Below are 16,630 nucleotides of genomic sequence, written 5' to 3'. Positions count from 1 at the left end.
ACAAACTTGTCGGTTTTAATTCTCTAAAAAAAATATTAACACAGCCATGAGTACTGAGCGACGTAGCTATAGGTAAGTACTGTTGACAAGGACAATAAGCTGGTGTCCAAATTCTCGTACACGGTTGAAAATCCTCTGAAAACGCTGTGCTTGGTTCGCTCCGGATCATATTTCGCAGTGAAAGTAGATGGATACATAATATAATACACGTGATTACATGTAATGCAAACAATTCTTATTAAAAGAAAAAACAATAATAGAATTCTTTATATTACAGTAGCAAGCAAAACCTCCGTATACAGTACAACGCAGCCATAACAGAAAGAAAAACCCGTTACCAATCACAACATCATGTGAACTGCACGCAGGCGGGTTTGAACCCTACCCGATCGCGTAGGAGGGTCAAGCAAGCCAGATTCCAGGACCCACAAACTTGATTCTTCAAAGTCAAACAATTTGTTCGTTGTACAACACATAGGCTTTCTAAACGAATATAACACACAAGCAGTGTTGTATTCATTTACAGCACATATGCCTTATATGCGGGGTAAGACGGTAGTACAATATTACTGGCTGCTGACCATTTTGTAAAAAAAAGTTAGTTTAAAAAAATATGACGATAAAATATAACTGTAAACGTGCTTAATTGCAATAACCTATCTGACTACCGTAAACTTTCACTTTGCGTCACTTGGACTGCATCCTGATACACTGACATACTGCAGGCTGGAAAGATAGCTGCTCAATCATGTCGTCGGCTGCGCCCGAGAGCGACAGCCAGGAGACCAAGGTACGCGCTCTACCTCCACCCTCGTTTCTCCGTCTCCATACGTTGCAATCCCCATTCCAAACTACGCTCATCGCGTCGAGAAATCAGCAAAGACGTCATGCTAATCAAAGCCTATTCCAACAATCATATCCTAACTTTTTATTTCTAACACAGGAGCCAACAACACCGCAGGAGCCACTGCTCAAGTACGAGCGCGTTGGCGGGCACTTCCACGCCATCTTCAAGGACGATTCGCTCAGCTGCATCGCTCTGCACGTCAACTTTGCATGTGCTGGAACGTACGGAGGCAACGTGCTGCTCTTGGAGCTGGATGGCCGATTCATCCGTCGCCTCCACCAACACTACAAGAAAGTGAACCAAGTGTGCATCGATGAAACCGGCCAGGTACTGATCGAGCCGCAAGGTTGAGGCTTACAATCTCGAGGCTTCTAACGTTCTTTTTGGGATGCTAGTTTATCGCTTCTTGCTCGGACGACGGCACCGTGGCCGTGTATACACTATTTCCATTTGCTGGCGCTTCTGGGGCTAGTGACATCAGCGGAAACAAACACGCCAGCAACCAGAACAAAGAGAAGGCGAGGCAGGTCGCCGTGTCCAGTACCGGGGGTGAGGTGAACATCTACAACTACTTCAGCGCTGTATACGCCGTGCAACTGGAAGACAGATACGCCATGAAACGAGACAAGAGTTTCGCGTGCGGCGGAGTGGGTGGGCAGCTGATTATCAACAAGAAAGGCTGGATCATCGACAAGGAGAGCACGGTACACGAGGGCGAAGGTCCCGTGCAGCTTATTCGCTGGAAAGACGGCCTGGTAGCGTGGGCTAACGACTGGGGAGTCAAGGTCTACGACTCGGAGAACGACCAGCGCATCACGTACATCGAACGCCCGCCTAATTGTCCGCCTATGGAGCTCTGTCGATGTCATCTGGAGTGGCAAAGCAACGACGTGCTGCTTGTTGCATGGGCCCACACCTTACGAGTAGTGACGTTCAAGAAAGGGCAGTCAGAGCAGCCTGCGTCACCCACTTCAGCTGCTGCGCTGGACGCCGTGGAACTTCAATCGGGTACCGTAACAGCGGAAGTGGTGGCTCTACTGACGTTCGATTTCTTTGTCGCTGGGATCAGTCCATGGGGTGGCGGCTCCGTCGTGTCTGTGCTGGCCTTCCGTCCTCCAGGATCTGGAGTTTCCACTGGACCACCGACATCCAAGTCTGCGAGAATTGAAGGTGAAGGCGAGAGTGGAGAGATGCCATATCCTGAGGTGCATGTGGTGCGTCTGGACGGCAAACAAGTGAGTGCCGATCTACTGAACCTTAGGGGATACCAGCGACTACGTGCGTCCGATTACATGATGCCAACGCTTCGCTACGCTCACACACATCCGTCGGATTTTGAGTCCACCGACCCGTCTTCGATCTATGACGCTGGATACGGACAGCTCGCCTACGTCTGCACCCCGAAAGACGTCGTTATCTGTCGCTTACGTGACGCTGATGACCGTGTGGAGTGGGCGTTGGCGAGGAAACAGTACGATCGAGCTCTGGACGTGGCTCTGCATGACCCTCAAGCTCTTCGACGTGTGGTGCTTGCAGATGTTATGGAGACGTATCTGGGAGATTTATTGCGTCAGAAAGCATTTCAGAAAACTGCTGAGGAGATTCATCGTCTCTTTATCGGCGGAGGAGAAGACTACGCTAAACTATGGGAGAAGTATGTGTACGTGTTCGCTCAGAGAGGCCAACTGAGTGCCATTGCACGCTTCATGCCGACAGCTAGTCCACGGCTGCCCAAGGTGCAGTACGAGATGGTGCTCAAGCACTTTCTAGACTCCGATGCAGGCCAACTACTGGAACTGATCCGGAAATGGCCCAAACCAAGACGACAGGACACGCCAGCAGTGAAGCAGCAGGCCGAGAGCGACAACTCTGTTGCACCCGAGTACACTGAGACGACGCACGTGTTTGAGCCGTTGTACGACGCCCAGGCGTGGATTAACCAGCTCGAAACGGTGGTCAGACGACGACGCATTGCCGAGGCGGACGCAGAACGTCTCAGCGTCGAGACGATGTACTTGATGGAGGCGCTTGCAGAGCTGTACACCGCGACGGAGCAGTACGACCACGCGCTCCGTATCTACTTGAGTCAAGGCGAGTTCTGCTCCAACAAGGACTTTGCCTTCAAGCTCATCACGGAGCATCAGTTGTGGTCGCTGGTAGCTAACAAGGTGGCGAACCTCATGAGGATCGACAAGGCCATCGCAGTGCGGATGCTGGTGAACCAGACGGAGCAGCTCAAGATCAGCGACATTGTGACGCAGTTGGAGGGCGAACCGGAGCTGTTGCACACGTATCTACACGAACTGGTGCTGCATCGCTTGAGCGAGTACAACTCGGAGATCTACTCGGCGTTGCATGAGAAGCAGGTCGCGCTGTATGCCGAATACGCGCCAGATTTCCTGCTCAAGTTCCTGCAGACTAGCAACTTTGTGCCGCTGGAGAAGGTAAGTGAATGTGTCGTTATTTGCATCGAGCTAGTAGGTTTTGTACTAATTGTTATGCCTTTCTTCTGTCCTTCTCACTAGGCCTACAAGTACTGTAGCGAGCATTCTCCTCCGCTGTGGGACACGATGATTTACATTCTGGGTCGCATGGGGCAGCACAAGAAGGCGCTGGATCTCATCTTAACGCAACGTGGAGACATCAACCAGGCGATCCAGTTTGTTCAGGAGCACGACGAAGGTTTGTGGGACTACCTCATCGACCTGAGCTTGACCAGCAAGGACAACGTCGAGCAGCTGCTGAAGTTCGCCTCGCAACACAAAATCGACCCTATCAAGCTTATTCGAAAGGCACGTTTGCGTGTAAAATTACGCTTAAAACTGTACGCGTATCTAACGTTCATAATGATGAACAGATCCCTGACGACATGGAGATCGAGAACCTCAAGCAGAAATTAATCGCCATCATCATCAACTACCGCGTCCAGGTGCGCAGTACTGCAGTGAATTATTATCGGTACGACGTGGTCGTTCTCACGCTATTGTTTGTACCTAGCAAAACTTGTGTATCGGCTCTCGCAAGGTGTTCGACAACGATCGCGTGGAGCTTCTGCACCGTCAAGTGGCGGCTCATAAGCGCGGACGGCGAGTGGCAGCCAAGAAGGCGTGTGCGATCTGCAGCGAGTTGCTACGTGCGCCGTCGTCCGGCATGGAGACAGTCCACGCGTGTGTGTTTGAGTGCGGCCACTGCTACCATTTGCCTTGTCTCGAGGACAAGATGCGCATGTGGAAGAGCGCGCAGGCGGTGGAATCGGGCGACTTGAATCGCACGCTGGGCTGCTTCGTGTGCGACCACAGCACACGCGCGTACGCTCGTTCAGGGGACTTGAACCAGCAGCTTGCATCGTTGACGGCGCCACTGGCGCGAGGAGTCACGGAAGACCAGCTGCAGAAGGCCAAGGACAATTTGCTGACCATGGCAAGCGTAGCCGAGTAAGAAAATAGTGAGTATGTGTAAGGACCGCGGCCTGCTGCTGGAGAATAAAAATGTCAGGTCTGATAGCCAACGTCCAAGCTGTACTGTAGTGGTGCTGCATGAAACCTGTATGATCTGGGCTCTGCGCAAAACCACAAGGAGCGAGTGTGTTGAAGTCCCCAAATTCGCATGATATTTTATTTATCGGGCTGGACGCCCCGAGAAACAAAGTCGGAAGTTGGCTGCCCACGCATCGCGAAATGATCCTGTTGCCTGCATCTCTCGACTGCACGTAGCTCCATCCAACCTAAAAAAGACCCAGAGATCCGAGTCGTAGCAATCCACAATTGTTCGCTACGCTTACTCCTCGTCCTCCTCGCCGCCGGCGGCAGCGCGCTGAGCAGCACGACGACGGGCGACACGGCCGGGGCGGCCCTGGCCGTAAGGCGACGTGACGGCAAAGTCAATGTGCTTCTCCGAGTCCATGCGCACGAGGAACGAGGGCACGTCCACGAGCTGCTTGCCCACGCGGATGTGGCGCTGCTTGATCAGCACTCGGGCGTGGTGGATGGACTTGGCCAGGTTCTGCTTGAAGACCTTGGTCTGAAGACGACGCTCCAGCAGCTTCTGCACGTTCAGACGCAGCACGAAGTCGAGCTCGTTCTCGTCCTCGGCGAGCATGCCATAACGCTTGAGGCGACGCAGAAGAGCCGAACCCTCGAACAGACGCTTGGGGTCTTTCGGGTCCAGCGTCAGCAGCTCACGAGCGGCCTTACGCAGCTTGGACAGCGCGTACTGCACACGCCAGATCTCACGCTTGCAGCGGAGACCATACTCGCCCAGCAGCTTCAGCTCCTGGTCAAGACGCTCCTTCTCGAAGGCACGCGAAGGCGTACGGTACGTCTTACGGTAGTTGCGGTGGCGCGAAATCTTCGGCATGTTGGTTGACTTCTTTTTCAGGCGAATGCGATGGGAGTGGAGCCGTCGGGGCCTAATGCGCCAAGAGCTCCTGCACCAGCCAACCACCAATACTCATCCGCCAATCATGTCGCGAGGTGGATTACCGGTTAGAACCGGTCCTTCCTGTAGAATAATTACCGGTATATCGGGTTTTCTCGGGAAAACCTTCCGGCCCACCACCAGAGTCCTACCCGGGAGTTACGAGTTTAGAATATTTCTATCTGGAACTGGTACATATAGGTACGTTACATGCAACCGATTTTGGCATACCAATTCACTTCATTACATAAGCCGGTGCGACAAGTCGCGCTTTATTTATTTATATTGTCATGCTTGACATTAAAGCTGAGCGAAATCAAACGCATGTGCAACAGTCGATGAGTAATGACCATTTATCAGGGCGGGGCGAAATGGAAATGCAACCTGACCTTTTTAGAATGATTAAGCTCTTGATCTACTTTCAGAAGGTCGACGTTGAATAAACGTTACATGTATTGTACGTTTCATAAATTTTGCACCCTCTGTTCGTCGATCTAATCGTTTTGACTACAGACTACGACGGTGAAATCCGCCACCCTCTAAAAGCCATCCTCCATAGTAGTTCTTTTTTTGTTTTCGCGACAGGAAAATCCGTCGCACATTTTTATTGGTAGATAAAACGAATTAATTAGCAAAAAGCAAAGTTGAAAACCTCAACGTCTAGTGGCTGGCAGGCCGCTGTACTGTTGGGCGGTAGCTGGCAAACCAGGGCCGACGTTGTCTCGACAACAACATCAAGTCCTTCTTTTGAAACATGTGCGTCGAAGTTATCGAGTATAAGCACTGATAGTGCCTCGATCTCGAACTTGAGCAGCTCTCGTACATATATCGCCCACACTTTGGCATCCATAAACTGCTCTCCTGCACTGAGTATACATGACCAACCGGATGTGTTAGTAGCTCCACGACTATCACACTATTTAATAAAGCAATTATATAAAATCAGCAAAATCAAAAGATATTACCGTGCTGCAAACCGCTGACATAGTCTCATAAACGCACTTAGACCCTTCTCACCGCTTTCCTTACCAGCAAGATACGTTTGAAGCCATCGCGTTTGCTGCTCTTTGAAATATTGAATCAGTAAATCTGTACAAATACTAAGCAACAAGCGGTTTTAGGTCACAATGTAAAAAGTAAATTAATAAGAAGGCGGTTTACCCATTCTTCTCGTCGCACATCCTTCATAAAGGTTACCAAATCGTGAGAGAAGTGTATTAACGGCGCTGCACTCTGGCTCTTCAAGGTTTTGCTGGTTTGGGCACCCGCAAAGTCTTGGATGTTCTCTTTATCGTCTAGCCAGTCGCGAAGAGTCGTGCGAGGGATATTTAGTCTCTTTGATGCGGCTTGGCAGCTTCCTAACGCCTCAGCAGTCGCGATTGCTCCGCGCTTGGTTAGAATTGTATAGGAGCGCTGAGGCGCCCTTTCCAGAGTGATAGAAATTCTAACTATATGTGATATGCTACCCGTAGGAACCAGTCGATTCAATTTACTCTATCATTGGCTAAAATAAAAACTTGTTCAAATCTTTTATTTTTGAACTTCAAGTGTTCGTGGCGGATTTGTATGGTATGGCGGATTTCACCGTCGTTGTCTGTATTTTTGGAAGTCGTTGAGAAGAAAAAGAACATATCGCTTTCCAAAGGCCATTTAGTCTTTATCTCAGCGGACGGGCACCGTCCAGCCCAAAATGGCCACAACGCCGCCTTCGCTGCCCCAGACATGTGATGCTAAGGTAGCTATCAAGATTGGGGAGCCACAGACAGACTGCCGGATAACCCACTCTTCGTTCGAGGCTTCGTTTTCAGTTGCTGTGCTTCGCGAACGAATCAAGCGACTTATTTCTAACGAGTCTGGCACCACATGGGATGCTGAAAGCGGGCTCTACGTTAAAGCATCGGTGAACGCTCGTCGGCGTGACTACAAACGCGTCCCAGAAGAAGAAGGATCATTCTACCAGTTCTTTTCGTCTATTTGGTCGTATCCAAAGCGTCAAGACCACCGTTTCTATTTTGTTTTTGTACGCAACTAGAGTAAAAAAAACTAATCCAATTCACCGAGCTACAGCGGCCAGAATGGCCCGCTCTACACGGAGCATTTCAGAGCACTTGCAAACTACAAACGGATCGCCACTGAGGCCTGCATCACTAGACTATTGGGCAGCTGTTCAAGCGCGACAGCCTGACGACGCACCTGTACTTCGCCCAGACAGCGAGACATTTCGACAATTTCGATACATTGACGCACAAGCGCAGCGACACCAACATGAATTTGCTACTAGTGTTGCAACGCGTGAAATGCGTTGCATACACGTACGCCTGAATGGCGTACTGGTTCTAATTGACCTAGACATTCAGGAGGTACGCCGAGCGCTTAAGCTACCAGGGTACGACCTTTGCCCTCCCAATCGAGAGCGTGTGGTACCGCCTACTGCAGAGCCACATGATCTTCCTGACATCGACCACGCAGAGAGCGATGATGGTCGAGATGCTAATGATGAGGTAGACGTGGGGCAAGACGCTTAGAAAAAGAGAAAAAACGAGAGCATTCCCGTAAACAAAATTGTCATTTAGCTAGTTTATATCCGCTCTTTCGATGAATACATTTTCAACTAAACCTGCGGCGTATCCACAGTTACGGTATAAGTTTTTCCCTACGGACTCATTTGCCCTAGTGCACTCCTTAAGTGCCACATTCATTACTGCTTCTGGATTAACCCGAAAAGCCATATTGGTGTGGTTGATGATTCGTTTCTTTTGCAAGGAAAATGAAACTTCAATAGGGTTCAACTGTGGGCAATAAGGTGGAAGGAAGAAAAGCAGAGCACCAGTGGAGTGCACTAGTTCTTCTAGCTCGCGATACATATGTCTCTTAGCATTGTCAAGAATGACAATGCTTCGAGGCAACGGCCACGGATTTAAAAAAGGCGCAATATGATCACGGAAAGCTTGGTGAAATTCCTTTTGTGAAAATGTTCCTCTTGTCATCTTCCATGCAAAAAAAATCAGTAGTGTCCATAGCTGCCGAAACGCGTTCTCCTCGGGCAAACGGAAGGTCTACCACAGCTGGCATACCTCTTGGTGACCATGCATGACGACGCATGCAATCTCGACCGGCTTTAGCAGTCTCATCAATGAATATGAGCTGCTCCGGACCGGAATACAACGGTAGTAACTTGTTATAGTACACGGCGATCTCAGCTGGGGCTGCCTCCCGGGCTCTTTTGCTCAGAATCTTGCGAGTAAGATGGAGATCAAACCGGAGAGCACGGCAGATCGTTGCCTCCGACGTATTGCGTAGTGTCGGGAAGCGTTCCTTGAGAGCGTTGCGCAATTCATCGATATAGAAGCATGGGTGGGTTTCAGCATACTCACCGACGAAAGCACAAACGTTGTGTGGCCATCTTGACTTCTTTTGCTTTTTCCAGTACCCTCGACAGTTCCCCGACTCACAAACCATCCATATCATCGCTGTATAGACCGTTTTGATACACCCAGAACGCTAGCCACGACTTCTACTTCGATGTCGTAAACCTGCACCAAGGTGACTGCACGCCAACGGAGGTCGCTCGACTTGGTCATTGTCCGTCAGCAATTTCCAGAACTGAAACAAAAGTGCTGACGATTTGTCAGAACGAATGGCACACACGCTAAGTGCCATTCGTTCTGAATGCTATCAACTCGTTCTCTAGCTTGTCAATCCTGTTAAATATGCTAGTCGCTCATCGATAACTCGTTGTGCACAAGTCAATAAGTCGTCATGAAAAGACTGGGCTGTGCCAAAATGCAAGAAACGTACAATATTACTAAAAGGCTTCCTGAAAAAACGTACATACACAGCCGGGATTTCGCGGGAAAGCTCTGAACTTTATCGCTACTGTTCTTTTCAAAAAAATTAATATTACGTTTGAGGAGATCAAGGAGGCAAGCTCACCAACTTACAACGTGTTTTTTTTTCTTGAAGGGCAATGAAAAAGTCGTCCTCTCAGGTCCAGCCTTACACTTGCAAAAACTTTCTTGGAAGAGAAATTTTCAAACGATAAAATGTATTGTTGCTCTTTTGAAGTCAACAGTTTTCCTACCAGTAAGTGGAATTATTAACTCGGCTGACCTACGTGGAATTTTTATTAGTCTGCCACTGGAAGAGCTGGACATAAGTGTAGGAATAAAGTTCAATACTCACTAAATGACTTTGGCCCATCGCCCTGCGTGTAGTCAATTCACTAAAGACCCACAAGTGCTTACCTAATCCTAGGCTGTGCCCTTTAGTATTTCAGACTATTAATAGCGCTGCTGCGAGAAGTGGAGTGATTCGTGCAGAGCACTATCGTAAATACATAATACAAATCCTTTCCGACACTGAGGAAGTCATGGCTTATAATAGAGTGCCACCGTTGTGGCAGATTTATCTTACCCCCCTAGTGGAGTCTGACGTGTGTCTGTCCGTACGTCCGTCCGTAACGGGCTAGGGTTAATAAAACTCACGCTAATACGCGCGTTCTACTGGCTGCCGAGCGCAGCGAAAGGCGGCATCGATTCGCTAAAATCGCATTATGTGGTGTACACCCTGTATGTGGTCTACACATCGTACTTCAAGGCACCGTTCAAATTTCATTTTGCCCCCCATTTTTAACGCTTGGAGCGCCACCTCACGCAAAGGGCGCTGCGTGTGTGCGGGTTAATTTGCATTGGTAGGCTTCGCCCGACGTGCACACCGGTACTATTATATCGTCGTAGGCGCTGTTGATTTTTTTTTAGGCCCTGGCGACACCACTGGATCGCATTTTAGCAAAGTAGTAATTCAATACTTCGAAATACTTAGTTTAATACTTAAAAAAATATTACTAATTTAATAAAAACGTTTCTAATAAAACATTTCTCCAATGGAACGTTTACCTCCCATGTGCTCGACGTGCCAGGCGGTCATTGTGCACCCCCCGCTCGAGCCAGACGGTCTAGGGCTGCCGCTCCAGCTGTGCGCCTGTTGCGAACAATTCTTAGCATGGGATCCATTCGCACAGGGCGAGGCTCGAGCGGGTGCCCGCAGGTGCATCGCGTGCGCCTCTGGTCCATACAGCCAGGCGTTTTGGCACCGCCCACGCACACCAGAACCGAAGCCAGCCACTGATTCGCGCCAACAAAGCCTGGCCTTAGCTGCCGCCGCTATGGGCCCCCCACAACCGCCGCGGCGCGTTGTCCAGGAGCGCATTAATCGCCGCCGTCGTCGCTGGAAACTTCGCCAGCGCAACAAACATCCGCGTAATCACCAGAAAAACTGACTGGCTAAAAATAAACGTTTTCCATTGGTCACAATTACTTTCGTGTTTAGGTGCGTTGTATGGGAGCTTAGGACAGGGCGTGAGCCTAGGAGAAGGTGCGAGCTTATCGAACTGGATTTGTAGGGCAGTACGAAACAGTATGTACGATGGAGGGGAAACAAATATGGACACAGAGCTACAAAGCACGGAAGCGGGCCGATGCAATTAACATGTAAATCTATGAAAGCACTAAGAGTCACGGACTCTGTTAGACTCTCTACCTAAAACCGGGCTAGGACACGTAGCTGCTACAGAGCACGGAAATTACCTACGATACAACACGTAGACCACGAAGCACGGTAAAATACGAAGCACAAACGGCAGATCTACCGGGACACCACAAGATAACTAGATAGTATGGTCTGGGCCACTATGCCATGGGAGAACGCAGCCGCGGAGCTATAGTCAGAAAATCGTCGAGCCGCGGAGATCGATACCAGTGTTGAACCTGAGCTTACCGAGCCACGGAGGACAGAAGTACATTATAACTCAACTGCACGGACGGTGGCCCAGCCACAAATTACACGGGGGGGGGGGCTTGGGGTGACGATTGTACACCGTGGAGCACGATGCCATTGTAGAACACAATAACGCGGGCAGCGCAGATGCACTACGCGGGCACAATACCATATACAGCAAAACCACACCGCGATTGCACGATATCGTGATAACGCGGTCGATGGAGCCTCACCTGGAGAGCACGATACACGGGGCGACGGAGCAACACGACTGCATGCAGTCACCAAACCACGGAATAGCACACTTCGGCTAGGAGCACGGCGATGAAGGCCAACGACCACGAAATAGTATCTTACACGAAGCCAGTGCAACCCACATTAAACGTTTGAGAACAGAGAAAAAGTTAGCATTACGAAAGGCCGTACTAAAGCGCATGAAATCACAAGAGAGAGGACATAACTGCTGAACAGCGTGAGCCCTGGGTGAGCAGGAATCACGAAGCCGGGATGAGCAGGAAAAGAGCGCCGGCTACTGAAGATCATAACATCCAACCTGTAGTACGGGGTACCAAACCACGCTATTATACGGGTCCCACATGAGACTACGGAATGGTAAGTGGTTAAATACACGAAGCCAATACCTACTGGGGTGAGCGACGCTCACAAAGTACGCGACACCAAGAAGCACTTAAGTTGCGGCCACCTCATCTACAACAAACCATGCCACTCCGCCGCGTAGCGGCGGCGAACGGCTATCTTACCCCCCTAGTGGAGTCTGACGTGTGTCTGTCCGTACGTCCGTCCGTAACGGGCTAGGGTTAATAAAACTCACGCTAATACGCGCGTTCTACTGGCTGCCGAGCGCAGCGAAGGCGGCATCGATTCGCTAAAACCGCATTATGTGGTGTACACCCTGTATGTGGTCTACACATCGTACTTCAAGGCACCGTTCAAATTTCATTTTGCCCCCATTTTTAACGCTGGAGCGCCACCTCACGCAAAGGGCGCTGCGTGTGTGCGGGTTAATTTGCATTGGTAGGCTTCGCCGACGTGCACACCGGTACTATTATATCGTCGTAGGCTCTGTTGATTTTTTTTAGGCCCTGGCGACACCACTGGATCGCATTTTAGCAAAGTAGTAATTCAATACTTCGAAATACTTAGTTTAATACTTAAAAAAATATTACTAATTTAATAAAAACGTTTCTAATAAAACATTTCTCCAATGGAACGTTTACCTCCCATGTGCTCGACGTGCCAGGCGGTCATTGTGCACCCCCTGCTCGAGCCAGACGGTCTAGGGCTGCCGCTCCGGCTGTGCGCCTGTTGCGAACAATTCTTAGCATGGGATGCATTCGCACAGGGCGAGGCTCGAGCGGGTGCCCGCAGGAGCATCGCGTGCGCCTCTGGTCCATACAGCCAGGCGTTTTGGCACCGCCCACGCACACCAGAACCGAAGCCAGCCACTGATTCGCGCCAACAAAGCCTGGCCTTAGCTGCCGCCGCTATGGGCCCCCCACAACCGCCGCGGCGCGTTGTCCCAGAGCGCCATTAATCGCCGCCCGTCGTCGCCTGGAAAACTTCGCCAGCGCCAACAAACATCCGCGTAATCACCAGAAAAACTGATTGGCTAAAAATAAACGTTTTCCATTGGTCACAATTACCTTCGTGTTTAGGTGCGTTGTATTGGAGCTTAGGACAGGGCGTGAGCCTAGGAGAAGGTGCGAGCTTATCGAACTGGATTTGTAGGGCAGTACGAAACAGTATGTACGATGGAGGGGAAACAAATATGGACACAGAGCTACAAAGCACGGAAGCAGGCCGATGCAATTAACATGTAAATCTATGAAAGCACTAAGAGTCACGGACTCTGTTAGACTCTCTACCTAAAACCGGGCTAGGACACGTAGCTGCTACAGAGCACGGAAATCACCTACGATACAACACGTAGACCACGAAGCACGGTAAAATACGAAGCACAAACGGCAGATCTACCGGGACACCACAAGATAACTAGATAGTATGGTCTGGGCCACTATGCCATGGGAGAACGCAGCCGCGGAGCTATAGTCAGAAAATCGTCGAGCCGCGGAGATCGATACCAGTGTTGAACCTGAGCTTACCGAGCCACGGAGGACAGAAGTACATTAGAGCTCAACTGCACGGACGGTGGCCCAGCCACAAATTACACGGGGGGGGGCTTGGGGTGACGATTGTACACCGTGGAGCACGATGCCATTGTAGAACACAATAACGCGGGCAGCGCAGATGCACTACGCGGGCACAATACCATATACAGCAAAACCACACCGCGATTGCACGATATCGTGATAACGCGGTCGATGGAGCCTCACCTGGAGAGCACGATACACGGGCGACGGAGCAACACGACTGCATGCAGTCACCAAACCACGGAATAGCACACTTCGGCTAGAGCACCGGCGATGGAAGGCCAGCGGCCACGAAATAGCATCTACTACGAAGCCAGTGCAACCCACGTAAGCGCTTGAGAACAGAGAAAAATTGGCATTTACGAAAAGGCCGTACTAAAGAGCATGAACCCATAAGAGAGAGCGCATAACCGCTGAGCAGCGTGGGCCACGGGTGAGCAGGAACCACGAAGCCGGGAAGAGTACGAAAGAGCATGGGCTATTGAAGAAAACAACATCCAGCCTGTAGTACAGGTAACGGAAACGTTCCAAACCACGATATTATACAGGGCCACATGAGACTACGGAAAGGCAAGTGGTTAAATACACGACGCCGCGACCTACTGGGGTGAACGAGGCTAACAAAGTACGCGACACCTAGAAGCACTTAAATTTGAAGTTACCGCATCTCCAACACACCATGCCACTCCGCCGCGTAGCGGCGGCGAACGGCTAGTCTTACCCCCCTAGTGGAGTGTGTTGTCTGTCCGTCCGTCCGTCAGTCCGTCCGTAACGGGCAAGAGCTCACCGATGTTTTTTTCCACAGACTTTCTAAAGTAGAGACGATGGTATTTTTTTAATATTAAAGTAGGCTTCACAACCAGCGCTTTTTGTAGGGACTTTGCGAATATACATATATATATTACTTCACCTGGCACTCAACACTGCCACCGTGCAATGAAGGCGCGCGGCTGCACGGTCATTGCGGTATCTGCTCCCGTGCACCGTACCCGACGAATGCATGCGCGCACGATAGATAATTGTTTTAGTCAATTTATATTGCATGTAAAGTATGTATTTGTTTGGAAATCTGATAATAAAATATTATAGCTAAGCCAAACACTAATATTTAAAAACATTTTAATATTTTGCCTAATAATAAATACCAGCCTTACAGTACCGTGCTATTGGCTAATATTTGGACGCAAGGAATTGGTTAAAACAATATAATGTGCTAACATACTCACAGTTTGCAAGATGGTGGGCCCTACGTGCAAGCAATGCGAGGCGAAGATTGACCCGCTTCTGCTGGACCCGCAGTGGTCTACGACGGATTTCCGGGCGCATTGCGTCTGCTGTGGGAAGCTGCAGTACGGTTACGCGTTCCGTACAATCAGCGGACGGGGCAGCGTGCGGCCCTGTATTGCCGGCAAGAACGGCCCAAAAGCGGTTAACGTCTGGGAGGAAAAGCTTCCACCACCTGATTCGGCTGAAGTGCGCCGCCAGGAAAGCCTGCCAAACGTCGAGAAGGTGATGGGCCCTGACTGGTACCTCAAGAGGAAAAATAGACACAGCCGCCCTCGCAAGCTGGCCGTCTGAAACGTCAGGTACATTGAGCAAAAGAAGCAGCAGAAGAGCAGGTGATTTGGATATACATCCTCATAGCCCCTTACCCCGCATAGTTTTGTATACTGGCTGACGGTGCAAGGCTTGGGGTCGCACATACTGTAAGCTGACTGTGGCGCTACCAAGCGTGTTGACGCACCTATAGAGCGTAGCGCGCTTCATATAATAACTAGCACGAGGTATGTACTGTGTACCTCTGCAAGCTGGCCGTTTCTATCTGCATGCGCGTCACCGTAGATGGCACGTACACTCGCTCACGGGGGCACACGCAAAAACATTTTATCTGTACCATCAGCTCTTATAGCGTATATTGCACTAATTGGCGCTCACAATTTAAACCACAGTCGGAACTACGTGCGACGAATAAGCTGCTGTTTACATAGATACTACCACTGCGTGAAAGTGCAGACCGTACAGATGGACGTGGCAAGTCGATGTGTGAACGCAATATTGTACTTTAGTGTCCTGTCCATAATGACCGAGATAAGAGCTCGGTTGAGTCGCGGATGACTATAAGGTGTGCCCGCCTCGCGCGTATATATCGCGTTGGCTACTGCTAACAGACGCGCGTTCAGCATACCTGTATCGCTGTGGAATGGCCTGTGCCCACTTAGTGACGCGCTTGATTAAACAGACTGATACATCAATAGCGTAAGCACAGAAAGCTAGCACGACGACGCAAACGTCCCGATAAGGAAACAGGGTTCCCATTCATAGCTTGGGTATCACGAGCGCGTGGCAAATACACTCATTAACGACCTCGCGATATATGCACGGACACATTAAATAGCACGCCGAGCTGATAAGTAAGCAGCAAAAGTACTTCATATAATGTACATGAGCTACTATTTGCATCAAGTCTAAGATATCTACGATCTGATAATCTGCCAACAGCCATGTGGCTTCGTATGTTCGTCATACATATCGGAGCCAGTAAATGTCACTCGAAAGGGTCTACGCCACTCTATCAGTCAGAATCTATGCAAATAAGTCAGTATGTGCGGCAGCTATGCAAGTAGAATCAATGCATGCGAAAGATAGTGGAAACACCCTTCAGTAAAATCATAAAGAGCTCAGCAGAACAATTGCAACGCATAATATTGGTGTTTGTCGCGACTATCGGCAAAATCTACCTGTTCTAAAAGATACTTCGCGCGAGGAGATGACCAAACCTTTCTCTAATCGACCGTCGCAATCAATGATATGGTGTCGACTGCCTCACGGCGATGACGTGACAGATGATATTATGTTTGAGTGGACGTATTTACTCCAGCTAAACTGGGATTCCTCACCAGTCTATGCCAATTTGAATCATCACTGATACTGACATGTCTTCTTAACAGCATTTGTTAGCTTTGCAGCCACGCACGCCTCCGATTCGTGTCATTTTGGGAGCTATGCGCTCAAATGCGATTATAGACAAAACCTTCCCGGGTAAGATGGTGCTCATCTTGCAGATCATGTTAAACCCTGGTCATATCTACCATAACATGTGAGCACTAAGGATACTGTGTGCGGTGTTGTTTTGGAGCGTAATATAAGTAGAACACAGTATACATGTACTATATGTTACTTTGCTGTACGTAGAAACGCTAAGCACACCGCAGCGCAGCGGAGGTGGTCAGCCCGCACTACACCAACCAACCATGCCCTAGCGTCCGCGGAGCGGGCGCTTAGAGCGCTAGTTCAAAACGCTTCTAACCTTGTAGCCTGTCGGTCTGTCCGTCCGTCAGTTCGTCGCATCCCCGTCTTGCTGCTTTTCCTGCTTTTCGCATGCTACACTCGGCTTTCAAATACAGTTTCTCCCATCTACGAC

General features: G+C 49.8%; 3 protein-coding genes across 3 annotated transcripts; 1 reads left to right on the top strand and 2 right to left on the bottom strand.

Annotated features, from left to right (window-relative positions):
- Positions 1–687: 687 nt before the first annotated feature.
- On the top strand, positions 688–4,285 carry PITG_09564 (vacuolar protein sorting-associated protein 41; the record flags this gene model as incomplete). Its single annotated transcript, XM_002903147.1, has 6 exons — positions 688–790; positions 944–1,174; positions 1,243–3,291; positions 3,373–3,651; positions 3,705–3,776; positions 3,845–4,285. The coding sequence occupies 6 exons, from the start codon at positions 749–751 to the stop codon at positions 4,283–4,285; spliced, it is 3,114 nt and encodes a 1,037-aa protein (XP_002903193.1).
- A 145-nt stretch (positions 4,286–4,430) lies between these two features.
- On the bottom strand, positions 4,431–5,243 carry PITG_09563 (40S ribosomal protein S9-1; the record flags this gene model as incomplete). The annotated part of the gene is made up of 1 exon (XM_002903146.1): positions 4,431–5,243. One exon carries the CDS (start codon positions 5,201–5,203, stop codon positions 4,625–4,627), a length of 579 nt encoding a protein of 192 aa, XP_002903192.1.
- Positions 5,244–5,891: 648 nt separating this feature from the next.
- PITG_09562 (uncharacterized protein) lies at positions 5,892–6,451 on the bottom strand (the record flags this gene model as incomplete). Its single annotated transcript, XM_002903145.1, has 3 exons — positions 5,892–6,179; positions 6,293–6,328; positions 6,425–6,451. The coding sequence occupies 3 exons, from the start codon at positions 6,449–6,451 to the stop codon at positions 5,892–5,894; spliced, it is 351 nt and encodes a 116-aa protein (XP_002903191.1).
- Positions 6,452–16,630: the final 10,179 nt, after the last annotated feature.

The sequence above is a fragment of the Phytophthora infestans genome, genomic scaffold, assembly GCF_000142945.1.
Source record: "Phytophthora infestans T30-4 supercont1.15 genomic scaffold, whole genome shotgun sequence".
In the NCBI taxonomy this organism is placed as follows: domain Eukaryota; phylum Oomycota; class Peronosporomycetes; order Peronosporales; family Peronosporaceae; genus Phytophthora; species Phytophthora infestans.
Note: the sequence above shows the minus strand (reverse complement) of the source record. Positions and strands in the feature narration are given on the sequence as shown.